The sequence below is a fragment of the Sphaerodactylus townsendi genome, linkage group LG03 (assembly GCF_021028975.2).
Source record: "Sphaerodactylus townsendi isolate TG3544 linkage group LG03, MPM_Stown_v2.3, whole genome shotgun sequence".
Classification (NCBI taxonomy): domain Eukaryota; kingdom Metazoa; phylum Chordata; class Lepidosauria; order Squamata; family Sphaerodactylidae; genus Sphaerodactylus; species Sphaerodactylus townsendi.
In genome coordinates this window covers 66,176,683-66,198,344 of record NC_059427.1, presented here as the reverse complement: position 1 = coordinate 66,198,344, position 21,662 = coordinate 66,176,683, and the positions used below count along the sequence as shown (strand labels likewise).

At 42.6% G+C, this 21,662-nt stretch overlaps 1 protein-coding gene across 1 annotated transcript in view; it reads right to left on the bottom strand.

Annotated features, from left to right (window-relative positions):
- The window catches only part of DNAH1 (dynein axonemal heavy chain 1), a 181,904-nt gene that overhangs the window by 145,921 nt on the left and 14,321 nt on the right, over positions 1–21,662 (bottom strand). The window contains 7 exon segments of the mRNA XM_048487348.1: positions 2,232–2,484; positions 3,783–3,944; positions 4,679–4,811; positions 8,060–8,216; positions 9,507–9,681; positions 12,530–12,602; positions 13,364–13,625. Of these exon segments, the coding sequence (XP_048343305.1) occupies positions 2,232–2,484; positions 3,783–3,944; positions 4,679–4,811; positions 8,060–8,216; positions 9,507–9,681; positions 12,530–12,602; positions 13,364–13,579 (1,169 nt within the window). The 5' untranslated portion in view covers positions 13,580–13,625.

Below are 21,662 nucleotides of genomic sequence, written 5' to 3'. Positions count from 1 at the left end.
TAGGAACCCCTGGGGGACAACTTTGGGGCACCTAGGACTGAACAGCTAATGACTGCATGGAGAAACTTTAGAAACTATATTTCCATTTTTGTTTCTTGTTTCCCTCCTAGCACTCTGTAATTGTAGCTGGTCTGCCAAACCTGCCGCAATGCAAGCACGCCAAGAATTTTCCTCCCCCAGCTCGCCAGCTCTGCAGGAAGGGTTTGCTGCTAGTCTCTTGGGGCACAGCATGCAACTGAATTGCTATGCCCAGCAGGGCACTGCCCATTGGAGGAAGGGTGTCTGACTGGGCAGGAGAGGAGGATTTTTCACCCACTCCGGACCATTGTGTGCCTTATGTGATCACTACATTTTTGAACTTGGGAATTGTCCTAATTAGCCATCACAATTATTAGGTGACAGAATACAAAACCAGGAGGAGGCTGAATAGAACACTCAAATCAAGAGACAGGGATTGGAGTGGGGCAGGGCTTGCTCTGTAAGGCTCACATCTGCCTCAGGTTCTAGGGGATTTAACCTGGGGATCTGAGCATGGCCACTATTGGAGATGGAGCGTTTGCTTCATAAGTCCCATTTTTCACCAGGCAAAATGGTGGGTCAGTCAGAACCACAGTGCAGAAATCTGCATCTCATTGGCCACACAGCTACATTCCAACAATTTGAAGACAACCTGAACAAGGCAGTCTTTTAGCCTCCTTTCCTCCTAAGCTATGCTGCAATCCCTTGTAGAGAATTGTGGCCAGGTTAAACCCAAATTCATGTGCCACACGGTCCTTCTGTGGTCAATGTAAGGTTTAAATGTGTAAAAACTTTTGTACTTGAATCATATGCTCCATACAACTCAACAAAAGACAATGAAGCAAGGAAGCAGTCTTCCTTGCATGCAGCAGATGAAGATGCACATCTGGATGAGCATCCTTATCCGCATCACCATGTTCATTTGAGCCCAAGTGAAGGGTTTATTATGCCTTTGAGTGCATATGGAGATGTGCAACCCTACCCAGACTCTCAATTATTCTGCATAACTAGTTACCTGCAACTCATGCTAGATTATGGTTGCTGTTATTGCAGGCACAGACATAAATTAGCATAGGATAAGCCTATATTTGAATATTAAAATCACATGGGGAATTTCTCAAAACCTCCTCCACATATCTTCTGAAAGCACAGAATGACTGTTATACTGGTGCAGACCGATTTCCAGCTATTATTTCACTGTATTATCATCACTCGCCTGTATTATCAGAATACTTTAGTCCAGCCACAGCTATTCACAATTTCAACTTTTGTTCAAAAATACATTGCTTTTCTGTATCAGAATGTGGGAAAAGCTGTCACATCTCAGTGAAGTAGACTGATATATCAATGACACTACTGGCTGATGATTTATCTAGCTTAGGGCAGCTCAGATTTTCCAGACCATGGAGTCTGCCGAATAGGAACTGCAGAGATTTATGCTCTCCTCACTTCTGGACATAGATTTCTTTTCCTTCTATTTATTATATATTATTCTTGATCTAACATTTGGATATGCATTAGCTGTTGCTAGAAAGTAGAACAGCAGCACCCTGATTAGGAGTCAGGTCTCACTAAATTGTAAGAAAGGGAATGAACCACCCAATAGGGCTTTTGAAACCAGTCTAAATTCTGTTTAAACTATGGATGAACACACATTAACACATGAAGCCACCTTATGCTGAATTAGACCATTGATCCAGAGAAGTCAGTATTGTCCCAATAACACAGATTAGATTGGTGCTCCTTAAACTTTCCACATGACTGTGTATGTCTCATCTGGTATGGCGTTATAGAAAGGATAGCGTCAAAGTTGCATCCAATTTATTGTCGAAGGCTTTCACGGCCGGAATCATGATGCCAGCCACAGATGCAGGCGAAACGTCAGGAGAGAATGCTGCTAGAACACGGCCATACAGCCCGGAAACCACACAGCACCCAATTGCATCCAATTAATTGCATATTTATGTGCCTATTTGTGGTTACTATTTTGGTCCTTAAAAAATCATGTTTGCTTTTGCAGGCAACACTTCTCAGGATGCCCAGCAGAACAAGCAAATAGGAAAGGAAGAATAGGAAAGGAGATCAGGAGGGGATTATAAAAGTGCCCTGTTATGCATTCCTTACAATAATCAAGATATGAAAAAGGACAGATATGGTTTGACTATTTCAGAGAATTAATTTCACTGACCATAAAGAATTATCACAATACTTACACACTTCCCTTTCTCAGATGTGGAGTATTCATTGCCAATTGCTTCATCCGCAGAAGACTCTTCTCTTCAATGCTTTGCAATCCATCCACAGGCATACAGTCCACATACAGATTGTACAATAACAGTGCCTGTGTTTTCTTCCGCAAGTCATTGGCAGAGATTACTCGCTGGGCAAACACCCGAGGATCCTCTGAGAGAAAAAGCAAACGGACCCGGGGCACCCAGTACTGACAAGGCATTAGGGGGGCTCTCCCTGGGAAGAAATAAAAAAGGGATTAAGAATTAAGGCTACAATAACTGATACTAAAAGCATTGGGCACCAAAAATGGCCCATGTGTCTATGAGCCCACTATTAACGAGCTGGCATAGGACTGTAAAACTAATGAAGAAGTGGAGGTAAGATTCAGATGAGTGCAGAGCAGAAGTGTGAGCTTTTCCAATGACATGCATGCGAGTATTTTACAAATAATTTTTATTTTGTTCAAATAATTCTTCAAGGAATCACCAGCAGAAAAAAAATAGCCAGCCTCCTCTAATTCAAAGGCTAGGAGACTCATCACAGTGCAGGGCTTTGATGAAAATTACACTACAATCCAGACGGGAACAAGAAAATGGCTGGGGATGGTGCCATGAAGGCAGCACTGTGCAACTTCTACAGGGGCTTCAGGCGGTGCAGAAAGGAAGGAAAGTTTAAATCCCTCAGGCCACCCAAATTGCCACCTAGAACAAATAGGCTTATACTGCATCTTTGTGCAGTGTTAAGTCCGTAGGTTCGGGGGCCAGAATTCCCAGGCTGGAAAACCAGTGGAAGCCAATCACAGTCCGCTCCACTCCCAGGGACACCCCAGTCCACCTGCCACCTTTGCACTGGCACACGTCGGACCAGGCCAGTCTGGGAAACGCGCCAAAGCAATGCAGATACACAAACAGCAAAACTTCAGAGTAGGTGTGAGACAGTAACTGACAACATTCCAATCCCCTCTTTACAGGTGTTCATTCAGATGCTAGCATAGCGCTGGATTTACTGCATAGTGTTGGATTACCACACAGAGAAGCAGCTAAAATACAGATTAAAAGGGTAAAAAGTATGAAATGTTTATTAGAAACTACATTTAGGATAGGAAAGAGGGAAAGATAGCATGGAAGTCTCTGCAACTAACTTCTAAGAAGAAGAAGGATATTAGACCAGAGAGTATCAGTTTAAAGACAGACAAGAGAAGACACAAATGAACAGACCCTATCTAGTTGACCACTGGTCTGCCCTCTGCTGGGTCTTCTTCTTAGTTCTTTTGCACATTAGACACTGCTACATCCAACCCATAGCTCCACAATGGCCTGGACTTCTGGGTTTGTCTGCCACAGAGCTGTAGGGCAGCTGGCCCTGGTGTTTTGGCTCCCTCTGCCAGCATGGTTGCCCCTTACGCTGGTGGAGGGGGTAAATGCATTGGCAGCACCCTCCACCACTCCCGCAACCCAATCCTCTCCCTAGCAGTAACTGAGGAACTGTTGTTCTCCCTCTTAAGTCCTCCCCACAGTACAATAATAGCCTACCTTTTTCAGTCATTCCTCCATTGAGTACTGGTCTCCCTTTTCTGTCACGGACAAGGCCCCATGGGTTTGTCTTATGTACCAAATACAGTTTCGACTCCTTGTCATAATCCAAGATTCCAACATTTATCCACTTATAGATCAATTTTCGGCTTTTTGGATCCTCTGAGAAATTAATCACAGACAAGAATTTACATTGTCATAATTGCCCTAGTTAAATTGTTCATAGCAGGTCATCATCACTGTTATACAGTCCCAATATTCCTCTCTCTGATCTATGCTCAAAATTTTATTTCTCCTTTAATTCTCTTTATTTAGAAAACTTCTATGCCACTTCTCTGGGGGATGTGCTTTAGGTGGCCATGTTGAGGTAGTGATATCCCAATATACAGATGTATTTTAGGTTGACATTATCATGGAGCAATGTCTGTAAGCAAATTTAATGTGTTCAACCCCACAGATGAATTGTCAGAACTGCTTAGCCCCAACAGTGAGTGTTAACACACAACACTCCCGAATTCTTTAATTGTACAACTGTAAAATCAGAAACAACTTTTAAAATTGTGGTTTTTGTAGTATTTCATAGAATACATACACTGACATGGGAGTTTATGTTTACACACCACCTTGGGACTTTGCATGCTGAAAGAAACAATGTGTTAAAAAACAAACTTCTAAGCATTGTGTTTAAACTTCTAAGAAGAGCTACTTCTTTTAACAGTTAAGGGAGGGGGGATTAAAAAAATGGTGAAAATATTTCAAAAACTAATTAATCCTGAACGCTTAAAAAGTTTAAATGGGTTCCCACCCACATATAGCTGTTCTGATTTATTTAATCATTGCTTTGTGATCCTTGACACAGTGGGCAGTAAGATAGTTCCACTGTATCTATGCTTTACCGTGCCCCAATACATCATCTGTAGGTAGAAGTGCTTTTCCAGGAATAGGCTTCCTGTCTTGTGATCCGGGTTCCAGTCCCAACAAGAGCCACTCTTCTGGAGTCCGGCAATCATACTCTTCATCATCAAACACCTAAAAAACAACAAGTATGAAATTAAGCCCCCAAAGAAGCCAAACCTAGAATTTATAGAACTGTATTAACTGACTATAATGTGTAACATTTACTTATGTTCTATTTATTTAAATAAGAGATTTTATCCTTTTACTTGATGCAAAGTTTTCTAAGATGGCTAAAACTAAATTTCATGCAAGCCAATTAGGGGGTCTTTTATACCAAAAAGTGGGGTAAAAATCTTTACAAATAATACAGATAAAAACATACAGCGCTCTTCAAGCACCCAAGCACTTTTGCACACACATCCAGACTCCCTAATTCTTCCTTTCTATATCCAGCTCTACATGTTGCATCAGAAGTCAATCTGGGAGGCCCCTAACAATGTATGTATTGTACTCTGCTCCACTCCGCTGTACTCTGTACTCCACTCCAATGTACTCTGCTCCACTCCACTTCAGAGACCAACCCTTCAGAGGACAACAATCTCACTGAAGGAGTCCAAGGCATCAGAGTTGAAGCTCTTCTGTCCACTGGCTTTTCTCACTCCCTACTGAGAGGTGACTCTTGTCTACTGGGCTGTCTTGCATGATGTTTGGCCTTGAGCCTCAGCTTCTTAGCTGGCGGGTCTGAAATGCTCCTCAGTTCCAGAGACCATATTTGGCTCTGACATCTCTCACTTTGACCTGAAGCCACCAGAATCAATTTTGATGACAACCCCTATGAGAACTTAGCTGCTTTCTCAGACAGCTCTGTGGAAGAAACAGGCACATCAACTGACAATAAAGTCTTTTTTCCACAGAGCAGGACTTAACTTAGCTGCTCATTTTATTCCTCACCTTCAAGGTAAACTGCTGGCACACCCTGCAAGCCGCAACTCTGTGCCCCTCTCCCAAACACAAAGGCTGCATTAATCAATTCTGCTAATTTTCACTCTACATTGAACAAGAAGAAGAAGAGTTGGATTTATATCCCCCCTTTCTTGCTTGTAAGGAGACTCTAAGGGGCTTACAAACTCCTTTATCTTCCCCCCTCACAACAAACACCGTGCGAAGTAGGTGGGCTGAGAGCTCTGAAGAACTGTGACTAGCCCAAGGTCACCCAGCTGGCATGTGTTGGAGTGCATAAGCTAATCTAGTTCACCAGATAAACCTCCACAGCTCAAGTGGCAGACCAGGGAATCAAACCCAGTTCTCCAGATTAGAGTGCACCTGTTCTTAATCACTACACCACGCTGGCTCTCCAGTGCACTTCTTAAATAGTGCTGTGTCATTCATTCATTCTACACAAAACTCCCTCACTTCACTCTAAACAGAAGAAAAGAAGCTCAGTACAGCTCAATACAGCCACTTTCCATTGTGGTGAAGAAGAAACTGAGGGAACGGTGCCCCACTACCGGGCAAGTGACAGTTGGAGGGAATAGTCTATAAAGCATAGGGACAGTTGGAGCACCCTCTAGGAAGGAAGGTCATGACCTTTCTCCAATGCTAGCCTGTGCAGTTCCGATGTAGGTCTGCACAGAAACCATGGTTGATTCTCCACAGTCAATTTATTGCGTGATATTCATGTGAAATATCAAGGTTTCAGCAAGAACTCCCCACTGCTTAACTGCCGATCACAGATTCAACCCGGTTCTGGCGCGTGCTCTCCCCTTTATCACGTGTTTTTTAAAAAACTGAATGGAAGTGCATCTTTTTAAAAAACACGTGCCGAAGCCGGATCAGTGAGGAGGTTCAGGGGACAGAATCTAGGTTTATTTTCCCGCTGTAGGGAGTGACGTGGAGCCTTCCAGCCAATCAGAGTGCAGTGGGCTGTGGGCAAAGTGCATGCAGCCCTTTTTTTTGTTTTGCGCTGGCGGAGGCTACATTGAAACATGGCTACGTGGAAACGTGTTTTGACATGTGTGCAACTGTAAATTGTAAACAGAAATTAGACTTTAGGGTCAATGAAGCTGCGTGTGTAAAGAGTTTTTAAAAATGTCAAAGCAGCTGCATGCGAAAAAAATGTTGAAGTTGCACATAAATGCAGCTGCGCGCGAAAAACAGCTATAGTTCCCACTCTAACACAATAGCCAATCAGAAGATTCTATCTACATAGTGATGTAGCTGCGCAAAAAAAAGAAAGTTAAAAAAATTCCCGCCCCAACACAACAGAACAGCCAATCAGGACGAGGAAAAACAGAGCTGCTGAGCAGATCGCGCATTCGTGGGGAGAGCTGAACTGTTTGAAACTGAGATAGACATCAATGTCCTCATCAGACACACGCTGCAGTGGGGAGGGTGAAACCGCAATGAAAAGGTGCTGTTTCTTTTGAAACCTGGTTGCATCCGTCTTTAATTTCTCAGTGGGGAAATCACCCATGATGATGAACCCAGAGTTACACACAGAAAGTCTGATAACAGGTAACCAGTTTGTTAACAAAGGCCATTTGTGGCTTGGTGGTATGGGGTAGAGCTGGCATGGTGCAATGGTTAACAGTGGTGAATTTTAAATCTGGACAGCCAGGTTTGATTTCCCACTCCCTCAAAAGATGAGTGCTGTGTGACCTTGGGCCAGTCGCAATTCTCTCAGGACTCTCTCAGTCCCATCTACCTCACAAGGTGTCTGTTGTGGGCAGAGAAAAGAAAGAAATTCGTAAGCTGCTTTGAGACTTCTTATGATTGAGAAAATTGGGGCATAAATCCAAACTCTTCAACTTTTTTAGTGCAAGGATCCCCAACGTGACACTCATGGGCACCATTGCACCTGTCACCTTTTCAAGCACTCAAGTGTGTTTAGAAAATGGGTGGGATCACGTGGGGTTTTATTCTCTCTCTTCTCTTTGTCTCTTTTGGAAAAATTACTTCTCTTCTCCTGTGTGCTTGGCTTCCTCTACAAGTGTACGTACACAGTTGGCTCTGTCTTTTGTAGCAGCCATGTTGTTGTTAGCTTCCTCTCCTGTGGCAGCCATTTGAGGTTGCACTCACCATTCTGTGTCAGAATTTCAATCTGCCCACACGTTCAAAAAGGTTGGGGACCCCTGGAGTAGTGATTAGACTAGCTCCCAAGAGACCAGGATTTGAATCCCCACTCTCCCATGGTAGTTCACTGGGTGATACTGAGTCAGTCGCTGTTTTCAGCCTACCATATTTCACAGGGCTGTTGAAGGATAAAGTGGAGGAGGGGAGAATGATGCTGTAAATAGAGTATAAATATGTAAAATAAACTAATTAATTAATAAGGCTTTGGAAACTGAAGATATCACTCTGAAGATATCACTCTGACTTACCTGTAACGGAAGATAGAAAGGGAAAAGAGGGTCTTTCTTCTGTTCAATGGTTGGCATATTTGCAGGGTCCTGGTGTCTTGGCATCAGCTCATTGGAATCTATGCCTGCACTGGCTAATAGTTCAGTGATATCTAAACTGAGATATAATCGCCTTCTCCTAGTTAAACAGAAAGATTAAATTGCTTGTGTTTACAGGAAACTGTTATTGATTCAATTGTCTTTTATCTTTTTCAGTGAATAACAAATATGCTAAAATGAATGAGACAGTGTATCAATGGTAGGACATTAGAACACAAACATGAATAGAATTGAGAGATTAGACTAAGCACTGAGAGACATGTGAAGTGCTAGGACTGTCATTCACAAGGATGGCATCACACCAGTTTCACATACAAAATTATACATCCACATCTACTAGGTAATCAGAAATCAGTATTTTAAGTGGTTTCTAACTAACTCTGCAAAAGATATTCCCACATTATCATTATGATCATGGTAATTTTGCTCTGTATGCAAGTAGTAATAACAAAATCATAATAATGATAGCCTTTGGAAAATCATTTCATGCATTAACATCCTTTCTTATTCACCAGAATAATATTTTGGATTGTACCAGTCAACACAGGCCACTAAAGCCTTTTGGACCATCCAATAAATACACTGAATAGTTCAGCTAAAAGTTCCTCTGCAACTTCACACTGAGGAGGATTCTGTGGAAGTCAGTCAGTGTTTAATCCTTTATCTGTGAGAGCCTCAGGCTGCTACATAGTGGGACAAGTTAGGTTAAAGCCCAGATGTTTGCATGCAGAGTTAGATACAACCATGGCCATCAAATCAGTGGCGTTAAGTGTAAGTAACTGCATAGGATTTCTGCCTTAAAGACAGGGTTGCTGGTAGAGGATTTCCTGATTTGGCCCCCTCCCTTGGTACCACCAAGCTTAAAATGAGGCTCCAGCCCCGGTGGTACAATTATGTCACTGCTGGAAGTGACATCATCACGTCAATGATGTCGAGGGAAATGTTCTATTATTTATTTATTTATTTATTTTATTTCTGAGGCTTTTATACCGCCCCATCCCCGAAGGGCAAAACTCTATGATAAAAACAGCCTCTACCATAAAGTTTTCACCCAAATACCAGAGTGTCTCCCTTAATGTCACCAATGTGATGATGTCACTTTCATAAATGATGTCAGCTGGTCGGTGCCAGTCTTCTCTGCAGCTGGTAAGCCCCCACCTCACCAATTCCCAGCCAGTTGCCAGGGGCAAACTGGAAATTGTACTTAAAAGACTAAATCCTGTATTGAGATAAATGTACATAAATCTATTTATTCAATAGGTTTTGGCATGCTAATTATTATAGAAGTTTAGCAACTGCCAAATGTAAAACACAAATCTTACTTGTCCATGATGGAAACAATCCCTTTGAGTCCCCTTTCCCCAATTACCTCTCAATCTCTACTTTCCGAGGACACTGGCCAGGAAGTACCTCAAAGGGAACTTGTACTTTTGGTTTATATGCTTGCAAAGGAAAGTCTGACTCTTTGATAATTTCTGTAGTTGGTCCAATCTGTTGACTGTCCAAGATAAGCCCAATATTCTCTGGAGTATGAAATGTTGTGACTAACAATAAACAAAATTGAGAAAAGTAATTGTTTATCTTATTTAGGGTGAGACCTACATTTTTTGTTGTTGAAGGCAAAATTACAAAATGATGTCACCCATATATTATATACATACTTTTCGTTGTATATGTGTATGTAATCAACATATATAATCAATTTTAAATAACAGAATAAATGATGTTGACCTCTGTGAACTATTAATGAATAACTACTCTTTTACTTTATCTATCTATAATGGCTGGATATTAATGCAGTCTTTGAAAGGGAGGCGGGAATACAAAGGATTGGGAGGTCCTGCAGGTGCCAGAGCTGAGGGTGTTTCAATTGGGGAACGAGGGATTAGCAAGGCCAAGGAAGGTTACCTGAGGTCTGTGTCTCCCACTGTACAGAAATTGACATATCTGAACCTCTCCCTATGAATATTTAGCTCCTCCTCCTCTTCATTTGCCATAGTTTCACCCAACTAACAGCCACAAATTCTGCCTCATAAAGAGCTGCAATGGCCCACTGAGGCCTGGGGTCTCAGTCTACCTCCCCACACCCTGTCAGCAGCCAAATCAGAGGAACAGGCACACATTCTGCAGAACAAGCCATCTCTTCCAGGCAATTGAACCTCTCCCACCTCCTGTCACCACCCCCTTTCTGCTTGCCACTCAGGGCACCTGCCCCCTGCACCCCTCTAGATCCAGCCCTGGTATTTCTTTTTAGATATAACCTATCTTCAATTGGGACGTCAGAGCAGCAAAAATGTTGTGTCCTGTTCCTTTGTTTACCTGGAAGTAAGTATCCCATTAAAGTGCACAGGACATTTTCCCTCAAGATTGTTGTCAATCCTATCTCTGTCCAAAGAGCCAAACATTTTCTTTATACATGCCAACATATAGGTAGGCAGTACTTAATACTGAAGAGGGGTGGGGGAGGCAGAAGCAATGCCAGAGACACTACAAGGCAGCATCTGTCAATGCTTTACTGCCATATGCCGGCAAACCAGTAGGATTGCCAACTTACAGGTTGGGCCTGGAGGTCTGCCAGAATTACAAGTGATCTCCAGACTACGTAGATCAAATGGCTTTTCTGGAGGGTGGCCTCTGTGACATTATACTCCCATGAAATCCCTCCCATCCATAAACCCCATCCCCTCAAGGCTCCAGTTTCAGATCTCCAGGAATTGCCCAGCCTGGAGTTGGCATCAGTAGGACATAAGCAAGAACAAAGACATGAAGCATAGAGGGGAACAAGGGGGGAAATCCTAGGAAGAACTCCCTCCCCCAGTAGTTTTCCTCTTATGGCTTTAAACTTTTCAGAAATTCTACATTTGCAGACATGTAACACCACTGAAGGAGCCCTGGAGGCAAATGTCACACGCCTCCTAAAGACAGGATGTGTTTGTCATGTATGCATGGCAATCAGGAACAGAGACAGAGAAAAGCCGACAGACCAGGCAGACATTGCCAGATGAGATGTGAAAGATCTATCATGAGAATCTGATACGCCTTAACAGCTTGACTTTTCATTAAAAGCAGTTTGGACAGTTAATTTTTTCTCCCTGTACAGTTTCCCATATTAAGACAGAGGAAGGGAGAACAATGTTCTAAGCCATGTTGGGTCCCTATTAGGGAGAAAAGCAACAGACAGAATCACTCCCTCTCACACACTGAGGGGTGCCAGATCTGAATGGGAAATACCTGGATATTTGGGGGTGGAGCCTGAGGAGAATGAAGTTTGGAAAGGAGGGAGACTTCCGTGGGGTATAATAATGCCACAAAGTCCACCTTCCAAAGTAGCCGTTTTCTCCAAGTGATCTGATCTCTGTTGCCTGGAGATGAGTTGTAACAGTGGGAGATCTCCAGCCTCCAGGCAACCCTACACATACCTCCCTCAGGTAGAGAATAAAGACAGGAAACTTCCTGTTCATATACAAGCAGGGATAGGCTTCTCTGAGGAAGAACTGGAAGCTCAGCAGACCTAAAACTCTGCCAGGTCTTCCCTAGTATTATTTGATTACAAGCAACAGAAATAAACTCAGCTTGTTGCCATAATCATGTGCTCTTGCCTTTGTGCATCAAGAGTGAATGAATGCTTCGTGAATTCAGAAACTGTGGTGTATTTACTGTATGCATTACACTGGAAAGGTCTGCTTCCCCCCTCTGATATTTCTGTTCCTTGGTTTAGTCTTATGGGGCAGAGCCTGATAGACTGCATGAGCTCAAGGCGAGTCCATTGCAAACTGGCCTCGAATACTGGAATGGTTCCAGTATTCTATTGGGCTGTCTAACTGCTTATTTTATTAATGCCTTTTTCATACTACGATTTTTAATTGTAAGGCTCTGTAAAGCAGGACTCTGAAGAGACAGCAGGGAAATATTTTAAATAAACCACAAATACCACATGCATTGCTTTCATCTCACATTCATGTTTATGCAACACAAAACAAAGTTTTTCAGGAACATAATTCTTTTAAGCATTGAATCGATACTACCTCCCAAGCCCTCAAGAACAAACACAGTACCTCACTTCCCATTCATTTTCAAGTTCCTTGAACAAGCCAACTCTCTTACTATATCAATTTTCTTTTTTCTATCTCCTCCTATGATCCCTTTAGTAGGCTCTCATCCACTTTACTGAGACTATGCTTACTTAAGTTTGCTACCATCTCCTTGTCTCTGTACCCAAGGCTGTTTACTCTGCCCTCATTCTACTTGACTGCTCTGCTGCCTTTGATGCTGTCAAGGATCAATCACACTCTTCAGTATTTTCACTTTTTTGGTTCCACGACCTTAGTTCTCAGCTTTCTTTCTATTGCTTAGTGAGGAATGTGATGAAAGCATCTTTTTCTGTGTACTTGCCTTTTGGTGTGTGCTCTTCAAGCTCTGACTGTTTCAATAAGTCTTTGTACACATTAGGACCAGCACACACATCCTACAGTTGTGAACAAGAAGGGAAAACCTCAGAAACACATAAAGAATTGTATGTGCACAGTGAATTTATCATATAAGAATCACCTACAGCTGTTTACATATGTTATGAACAATTAGACTACAGACAGGAGGTCTAGAAAATTGTTTTCCAGGAATCCATTTGTACAGAATAAGTTATCACATGCAGAGTAAAGCCCTATGGCTTGTGCAATTCTGTAAGTATTCCTCACAAAATTTTCAAATATCAAAAATCAAACGTCCAGAACCTATAGAAGAGAAAATGTCTTAAAACTTTAAAATAATAGAACTCCCAGTAATCTTTTCTTGACAATATACATCTACCAATTTTTCCATAAGCCTGAATGTTCTTTCTCCATTCTAGAAACTAACCTTTTAAAAACTGTCAAATTCCACACATGTGAACCCAGTGTTACAGCATATAGAGCACCATTACTTAGGCCAATAATTGCAGAGTGAAGTCACTGAAAAAATCAGCTAAGACATTACAGAATAGGGACTGTTATCTTCAAGAACATCATTTAGAGGTCAGCCCTCAAATCTCCTAACTGAAATATCTAACAAAATAACATTTACTCCTTGCCACCTTGTGACATGAAGGATAGGTTTTGGATGGATTGGACAAAAAGTAAAGTAAGAGTTTTTAGAGTATTTTCTCCATTTCTAGTGTCTGGTATTGACACTTACAAGGGGCTTGCATGTAGCCCAACGGAAGACAGAAAAATGAGGCTCTATTACACTTACCCCCAAGAGATCTGAGGCTCCAGGTGTAAGGACATCAGAGTAGAAGCCTCGTTCTTTAATCACTGGATATTTCTTACGTGCTACTCTTTGTATATCTTCTGTTGGAGAGTCAGAAAATGGTGTAGGTCCTGAAGAGTCAGAAATTGGCGTGGTAGGATAAAGAGGATAGGGACTTCGCCCTAATGTGTTTTTCAATTCTTTCTTGGCTTTATCCATTCTGCTGAATATATCACAGGCAGGAGAAAGGCACTATGAGGCACTCCTTCACATCAAATGAAGAAAATGAACTACCATTAGTATTTCTGTATTGCCAAGAACCTCTCATTTTTGGACCAATCATTAAACAAATAAAGGAACTAAAAGCCATACCCAGAAGTCATGTTTAGGCTTCATATGTGCAGTGAAATGCATTGGGGACCAAGCCATCTGAAAACCATTTCTCTAACACAAAATGCCTTTGCCTTGACAAATTCCAGATGCTTAGGGCCAGGGGCAAAACTATGTAAGGGGGGACCATCAGTCCTAATTAGAAAGGGCTATTGCTTAGAGAGAATATACTTTGCACACAACTGGTCCCAAGTGCACTCTTAATGGCCAGCTCACACAATACAAAGAACCAGGATGGTGTAGTAGTTAAGGATAGTGGACTCTAATCTGATGAATCAGGTTTGTTTTCCCTCTCCTACACATGAAGCCTGCTGGGTGACCTTGGACTAGTATCTCTTTTAACTTTAGACAAAATTCTGCTGCTGTCCTCTTCACTAAAAGATAGGCTTTTGTGCCGAGCAGCCATCACGATGTGATACACCGTGTGTGCCAATTAAATACAAAGCAGAGCCTAAGACTGTATAAATGTCAACAACAAACAATAGCAAACAATACCCATCTGGCTCTAATACAGGATTAAAAACTCCATTTTAATGAAAATATTTAAAACATATGTATCCTTAAACATGCGAACCATACATGTGGTGGACAACAACTGACATACTGGCAGGATAATGGGCAGACCTATGGTGTTGAGCTTGAGGCCAGAGCGAAATGCCTTATGTGTATGAGCCGGAATTGTATCGGGCTAACAAACTGTGCCCAGATTGATTTGAGTGGCTGAAGAAGACTATCAAGTCGAAAGTATTGGATTCATCCCAGGTCAATACTCCCACTTCCATCGCAGATTGACCATCAGCCAATGATTTCATCTCAGAACTGTGCACTTTCTAAAGAATATGATGATCCCATCACAGGATATGATGATCTCACAATAGAGACTTGGTGCCTGTGAATTGGTTTAGGGATCTCCCTTCTTGTGTATATGTATGTGAGTGTGTTCTAGACTCATAGTTGTTGTCCACCACATGTATGGTTCGCATGTTTAAGGATACATATGTTTGAAATATTTTCATTAAAATGGAGTTTTTAATCCTGTATTAGAGCCAGACAGGGGTATTGTTGACCTTGGACTAGTCCCAGTTCTCTCAGAACTCTCTCAACTCCACCTACCTCATAAGATGTCTGTTGTGGGGAGAGGAAGGGAAGGAGCTTGTAAGCTGTTTTGAGTCTCCTTATAGTTGAGAAAAGGAAACTCTTCCTCTTCTTCTTGTCATATTCACTCTGTGGAATGTCAGATGGTGTGTATTCCCAGGCACATATGGACCCAATTCATATTGGAACTCTTGGTATAAATCAAACCCAAAGTCCTTGTACATGACTCATTGTGGTTGGTGTCCCACCTTAGCTATTTTATATATCTATTTTTATTAACCTACTGAAGATCACTCTACCCTTCAAATCTCTGTGCTCACAAGAATCCTGATATACCATTCATCCATTCAAAAAATTGCCTTACTTAATCAGATGGCTCCATGCGGTCCTTCCAATTTAAAAGATGATGAATAGTGTATTTTCGAAGGCTTTCCCGGCCGGAATCAACTGGTTTGGGTGGGTTTTCCGGGCTGTATGGCCGTGGAACAAGATCCAGCAGACCACGGCCACACAGCCTGGAAAACCCACCAGAACCACAATGAAACATTTATTTTCACAGTATCTGTTCAACAAAATGTTATCAATTTTTAGCCACAAGACACTCATAAAAACATATGTCAAAATTCCAGGTAGGTGGGGTAAAACAATTATACCTGAAGGAGTAAATGAATCCCTACATTAAAATGAACAAGACTTGAGTTCGATAGCACTTTAAATATCGATAAGATTTCCAGGGTATAAGCTTTTGAGAATCAAAGCTCCCCTTGTTGAATACAGCATCTGATGAAACAAACTTTGACTCTCAAAAGTTTTTACCCTGGAAATCTTGTAGATCTTTCATGTGCTACTGCACACAAATCTTGCTCTTCTTCTGCAGACCAAGATGGGTCCCACATGAAACTATACTAAAATGGAATCAGATTCAAAACTATAGACCACTGCAGTTTAAGACACTAATAATTTTTCAGGTACAAACTGGTTATCATCATGCAAACCATAAAAGTCACTAACTTAAAAAAATCTTTTCAGTACAACAAATGCTGAAGCGTGTGCTTTCAGCCTGTTTACTGTTTAAAAACTCAGAAACTGGCTACAGGAGTCTTTTTGTTTCATTGTCTGGTTTTTGCCTTTTTCTTATGGTGATTTCATCTCACAAGTTCTATTCAACTGTCAGGTTAAATGCAAGCACAGGCAATTATTACGAACTTGGTTATCCAAGCTAGATAAAAATACTTATGTAAATGATGGTGTTAATTAAGTGACGCCCTCAGCATTCTGGCAAGAGCTTAATGCAGCTTTTTTGTTGTGCAAAATTTAGCCCCCAAAGCTATTCTTTATGTGCCCAATTTAACCTCTCCCAGCAAGATCTTTCCTGATTGGCTTCAGTTACCACACATGGATGGCTGTTATTATAGTGGAATGGCATCAGCGAATGAGGCTTGGTGATCAGTGACTGAGCAGATGCTATCTTGTAATTATGAAGGTGAAATAGCAATAAAAACCAAGGCATGAGCAAAATCTACATACCTTAGGGGTCAGCCTAATCTGTTTTTTTGCTGGCTCAGTTTTACAAGTTTCCCCAAGAAACTGCCACATAATGCTATCTATTTTCTCAGGGATTTTCTACAATTAAAAAGTTTTTTACCCCTTAAGCGATAGAAGGTGTTTTGATCCAGCAGAGAGTTGTGCTATGTCCTGTCCCCAAGTAAACAGTCTCATCAGTAAACCTTTTGTACAAGAATATAACAGTCTGTCCTTTAGCCCTGTCTTTTTAACATAAAGGGTAAAGTGTTACAGCTGAGGAGAGGGGTGAATGCTGTCTTCCCAAGATTAAAAAATGGCACAAGGCTCATGAAATCTCAAAGCTTTGTTGCAGGAAGGAACAGCTTGCCGTAATGATCCTTGTTGCTTTGTTTGCTGGGTAAAGGATTGAATGTATTTCTATAACAATATTCAACAGAGGAAAGCTGAACTTCTACAGAAACTAAATACATACAGAAAGAAATCAAAAGAAACAAAAGAAACAAAAGAAACATTTTAAAAATATCACAAATGGTATAGAAGCAAAGTGGCGTCACTCTCCAGGGACTTCCAGGTCTCTTTGTTGCCAAGTCAGACAACAAGTGAAATACAATACTGGGATAATTTCATATTCCCAGTAATGGTGGATTCCGCCCAGGGCAAATATAATGGGTATAGGATGCAATACAAACCATTGGGGGGGGGGGCTTCATCCAGGTCTCATCCCAAAAACAAGCCTGCCCCATTTTATTTCCCTCAACCCGGGATTTTCAAAAATTGCTAAACCAGCTATTCTTTTGAAAATTCCTGGGTTGGAGCTGTTCCTACGCAAACGGCCAGGCAGAAGGCGCTTCTCCCACTCCTTTCCACCATGCTGTCCACAGTCAAGGAGAATCCACTTGCCATTGCCCTGCCATTGCAGGGAGGCCCCTTTTTCTTTTTTCTTTTATTTTGCATGCTGCCCATGTGCAGCTATGCAGGTGCAGCCAATCGTATTGTGGAATGATCAGCGTGGTTGCGGAGGTTCATTTCTGTATGTCTGTGCAGCTATGCAGGTGCTGCAGGAAATTAAAAAAAAAGAGAAGCATGGGCTCCAATCGTTGCCTGCACGGCACACATGTGAACAGGAAAAAAGAGAGTTCCTTTATAATGACTGCAACCTGCTATACATTTGCTGTGCAGAATCGACCGATAAGATATAGAGACTCAAATACTGGAAACATTTCATTTTCTTCATTTATATCCCAGCTACATTGTTCTGTTTTATCCTCAAAACAACTCTTTAAATTAGGTTAGGCTGAGAATCTATGGCATTTTCCGCATGGATCAAATATCCTGGGACAGAACCAGGACCATACATACCGGGTTGTTTTTATCTCAGTTTCTCCCTTTTCATGGCTGCCTGTTATCATGTAAACTGGGAAGAAGTACTTCAGTTAATTTTGCATGAGCCCAGTTTGTTTGCATTTTCCACGCACAGATTTTTGCACATGTGCAAACATTCCAATTTTTCCCACGTTCTGATTGGCTGTAGCTGTGGGGCAGATCGTGAATGAAAGGGCTGGCTGCTATGGTCGCCAGGAGAGAAGAACGTGACGTCAGAAGGAGAGACCAGGCAGGTGGGCGCAGGGGTAAGGATTGCAGGCGGAGAGGCGGGAAAAATAAATCAGTTCTTCTCCTGCGGTGTTTGCATGGCAGTGGGATCAGCGCAGGATTTTTTAAAAAGAACCGCCAATTTAATTATTTTTGAAAACCCCGGGATAAGGGAAATCTTGCAGGGCAGGCCTGATTTAGGACCAAAAACTGTGCGAAAATCATGTGCAGCCTGCGATATTTCACCTCCCCATCCGGGGATATTATGTCTGTGCGGAAAAAGCCTAAGGGTGGCTCAAGATTACCCAGCAAGCCTCCACGGCAGAGTAAAGAACTGAACCTGGGTCTCCCAGGTCCTGGTCCAGTACTTTTACCATTTCACCACACTGGCTCTCTATACATATAAGTTTTCAGGAAGAAAGAAGCCTGGATTCTTTACAATAAATGGGTATCAAAAATTGTTAGCTTCTGTAGTACAAAACTCAGAAAGAGCTTACAATTGTAATTTGTGTTTCATTGTTTCTCAAATTTCTGACTTTTTTCTGAATTAAAATTAGACTAATACAACACTTTTTCCACAGGGAAAAATACTGTTCATATGTTAAACAGTAAGGATTTCCCACACTCAGATGACCAGTCTCTCATGTTTCTCCGTGGCTCTATTTTAGGCGCCCCTACACTAGAAAGCGAACATAGAACATGGGTTCTTGCCCAGATAAAGTGAGTGGCTTCATCTGATCATTCTGAGGCAAGTCTGCATCAGGAGTAATCTGTTGATTGACACTTGGAGGGAATTATTAGTAGAACTGATTCAAGCCTAACACAAATATCACTGCATGGATAAACTTTAAAAAATGTTAAGAGAACATATACTAATACAGTAATGTCTGACTGAATAGTGCTGACTTCCTGAAGCTATAGCCCAGCACAAAGTGTGAATTACTGCTTTTGATCACCATGGGAAGTCAGCTCTGTAACTTAAAAACATTAAAAATAGCACCACCATTTGCTACTTCATTCTTGATCTAATTGTATGTGAAAGAAATAGGGCAAGCCTGCTTATATATTTCTGCATTATCCACTGCAAGCAGAATTTTGTGCTTGGCTCTTGTAGTACCTAGAGTCAATTTTGGATCCAAAATTTTCTATCTTTGCTACTGTTAACTTAATGCACTGCTCCTAAGTAAAAACATATAGATTGAAACTGGGTGTTGTGAGTTTTCCAGTCTGTGTGGCCATGGTCTGGTAGTTTTTGCTCCTGATGTTTTGCCCGCATCTATGGCTGGCAACTTCTGAGGCATGTCATGGTAAGATGTGTTTCTTTCCGTGACACAATGTGGAGTGATTGTGTGGTGGAGTATATGTGTTTTCTACCTCTCAGGTGAGAGAGGTGAGGTGCATTTGTATGTGTCTGGGAGGAGTTCATTTTCAGTTGCATTTGAATGTCTCTGGTTTTTTGTTTTGGTGTTTTTAGTGCTGATGGCCAGGTTTTGTTGGTTTTCATACTCTCTTTCCTTTTTGTTGAAACTGTTCCAGTGTTTGTGGATTCCAATGGCTTCCCTGTGTAGTCTGTCATAATAGCTGTCAGGTTGTCAAGAATTTCTGTGTCTTCAAACAAGATCCTATGTCCAGCTTGGTTTACAGCATGTTCAGCTACTGCTGATTTCTCAGGTTGGATTAGTCAGCACTGCTTTTAATGTTCCTTAATTCTTGTCAGAATGCTGTGTTTTGTAGTCCCTATGTATACTTGTACATAGCTGCATGGTATGTAATAGACTCCTGTGGAGGAAAGGGGACCTCTCTTGTCCTTTGCTGACCATAAGAAGGAGTCTATCACTTACTATGTAGCTGTGGATAAGTATACATAGGGACTACAAAGCAGAAATGATTATCAGCAGAAGCTCACATGCTCTGCAATTGAGGACCATCTCTGCAACAGGCACAGGAGTAAAAGCAGAAAAAGGTTTGGGATCCAAGCACTTAACATTAATAAAGCATGAGCCAAAAGAAAATCAAAGACTTGATCTGCAAAGAGAAGAACAAGCTGACATACCAAGACAATCTGGAAACAAACACTCCTGGTTATACCTACCATAATAGCCTCATGGAGCAAGGCTGCAGAAGGAACACCAAAAGGTAAATAAAAGCCCATTCCACTTACCGGTACTACCCTGATCAAGTGATTCACATATCATTGACTGCACAGTGTTATCTAGGCTGATTTTCAGTTTATTTATCCTTATCCAGCCCATTACTGACTCAAAAAAAATCGTCTAGCTTGAATTTAAGGAGAACAGTGTCATAGGCATACTGATGACAGTTAACTTTAAATGCTTGCATCACCTGTCAGCATGTTATAAAGATTGACTTTTATTCAGAGAATATTTAAGATACATATGTAGGGAAAATGTATACGAGCAAATACAGGCAGTTCCCGGAAATGCGGGTGCATGCAAACCATTGGTCAAGGAGTAGGCAGTACAAAGCAATAATATATCAGCATACACTGGGAGTCTGGTCACGGGGATGCACATTTAAGGTCCATAGGCAAATAGTCCACATTGGGATGGCACACATTGAAGGGCCATAAACAGCGAACGTTGGGGTTTACATTTAAGGTCCATAGGCAGATAGTCCACATTGGGATGGCACACATTGAAGGGCCATAAGCAACTAGTTCATAGCAGGAGAGAACATATGGTCCAGGCCTGCAAGATCACAATCCATGGTGGGGAAGCAGGCCTCTCTGCAGCAGCGGATGGCGGCACTTAGGCGGTCTCACCTGTGGGTCCGGGGGTTCCCCTCTGGCAGTCACGGTGGGGTCGCTGGTCCCTCCAGGGTTCTCGGCGGTGCTCCTGGACACACTGATGGCGAGTCTGGAGGTCCACGGTGTTGGCCTCTCTCTGGTCCTGGTCTCTGTTTATCTGGGCTTGTCCGCTCCAATCTCTCTGGGCTTGTCCGCAACCGTGGGCCGCCTCGGCGGTTGAGGCGGCCTGGGCCCTCTCCCGTTGGTTTGGGGGAGGGCCGGTCCCAGGTTCACCCCCGCCGGTGCGGCAGGGGTAATCAGGGCATTGTGGCCTCCCTCCACTGGGGCAGGAGGGCAGGTCAGTCGGGTGGTCTCCCCCCTCTGGGATAGGGGGGCAGGCCGGGAGTGGCTCCCCTCCCCTGTGGTTGGGAGGGCGAGCTGGGGTCACATACTGGCGGTGGCCAGAGATATGTTCCACGTAGATGTCTCTTGACCATCGAATGGTGTCAGACACCATCAATCGGCGCATCAGCTTGGCATATTTCTTCCCGACCCCACAGGCTCTCAGTACAGGCTCGTTCTTGGGGTCCCATCCACCGAGGGCTCCCACTAGTAGGGCATGGATTGAGGTGTCGTACCCCTTAGCCTTGAGTTCTTCTGCCAGTGGGGCGTACTTTTGGTGTTTCCTCTCTCTAGCCTCCTGCATCAGCCCTCTGGTTCTCGAATGGGATGGTGATGTCCACTATGGTGATCTTTTTCTCTTCTTCATCTCGGATGACGATGTCTGGCCGTAGCCAGCCTCCAGACTCTGGCACCGATCTATTCAGGGTCACAGTGCCCTTGGAGGTGGGGATGGCTTTGGCCAGGCGGTGTACCACGGCATCATGTCGGAGCTGCCAGGGGGCGGAGTGCGGGGGGCATCCGCAGAGGACGTGGGGTAGAGTCTCGTTGGGGTAG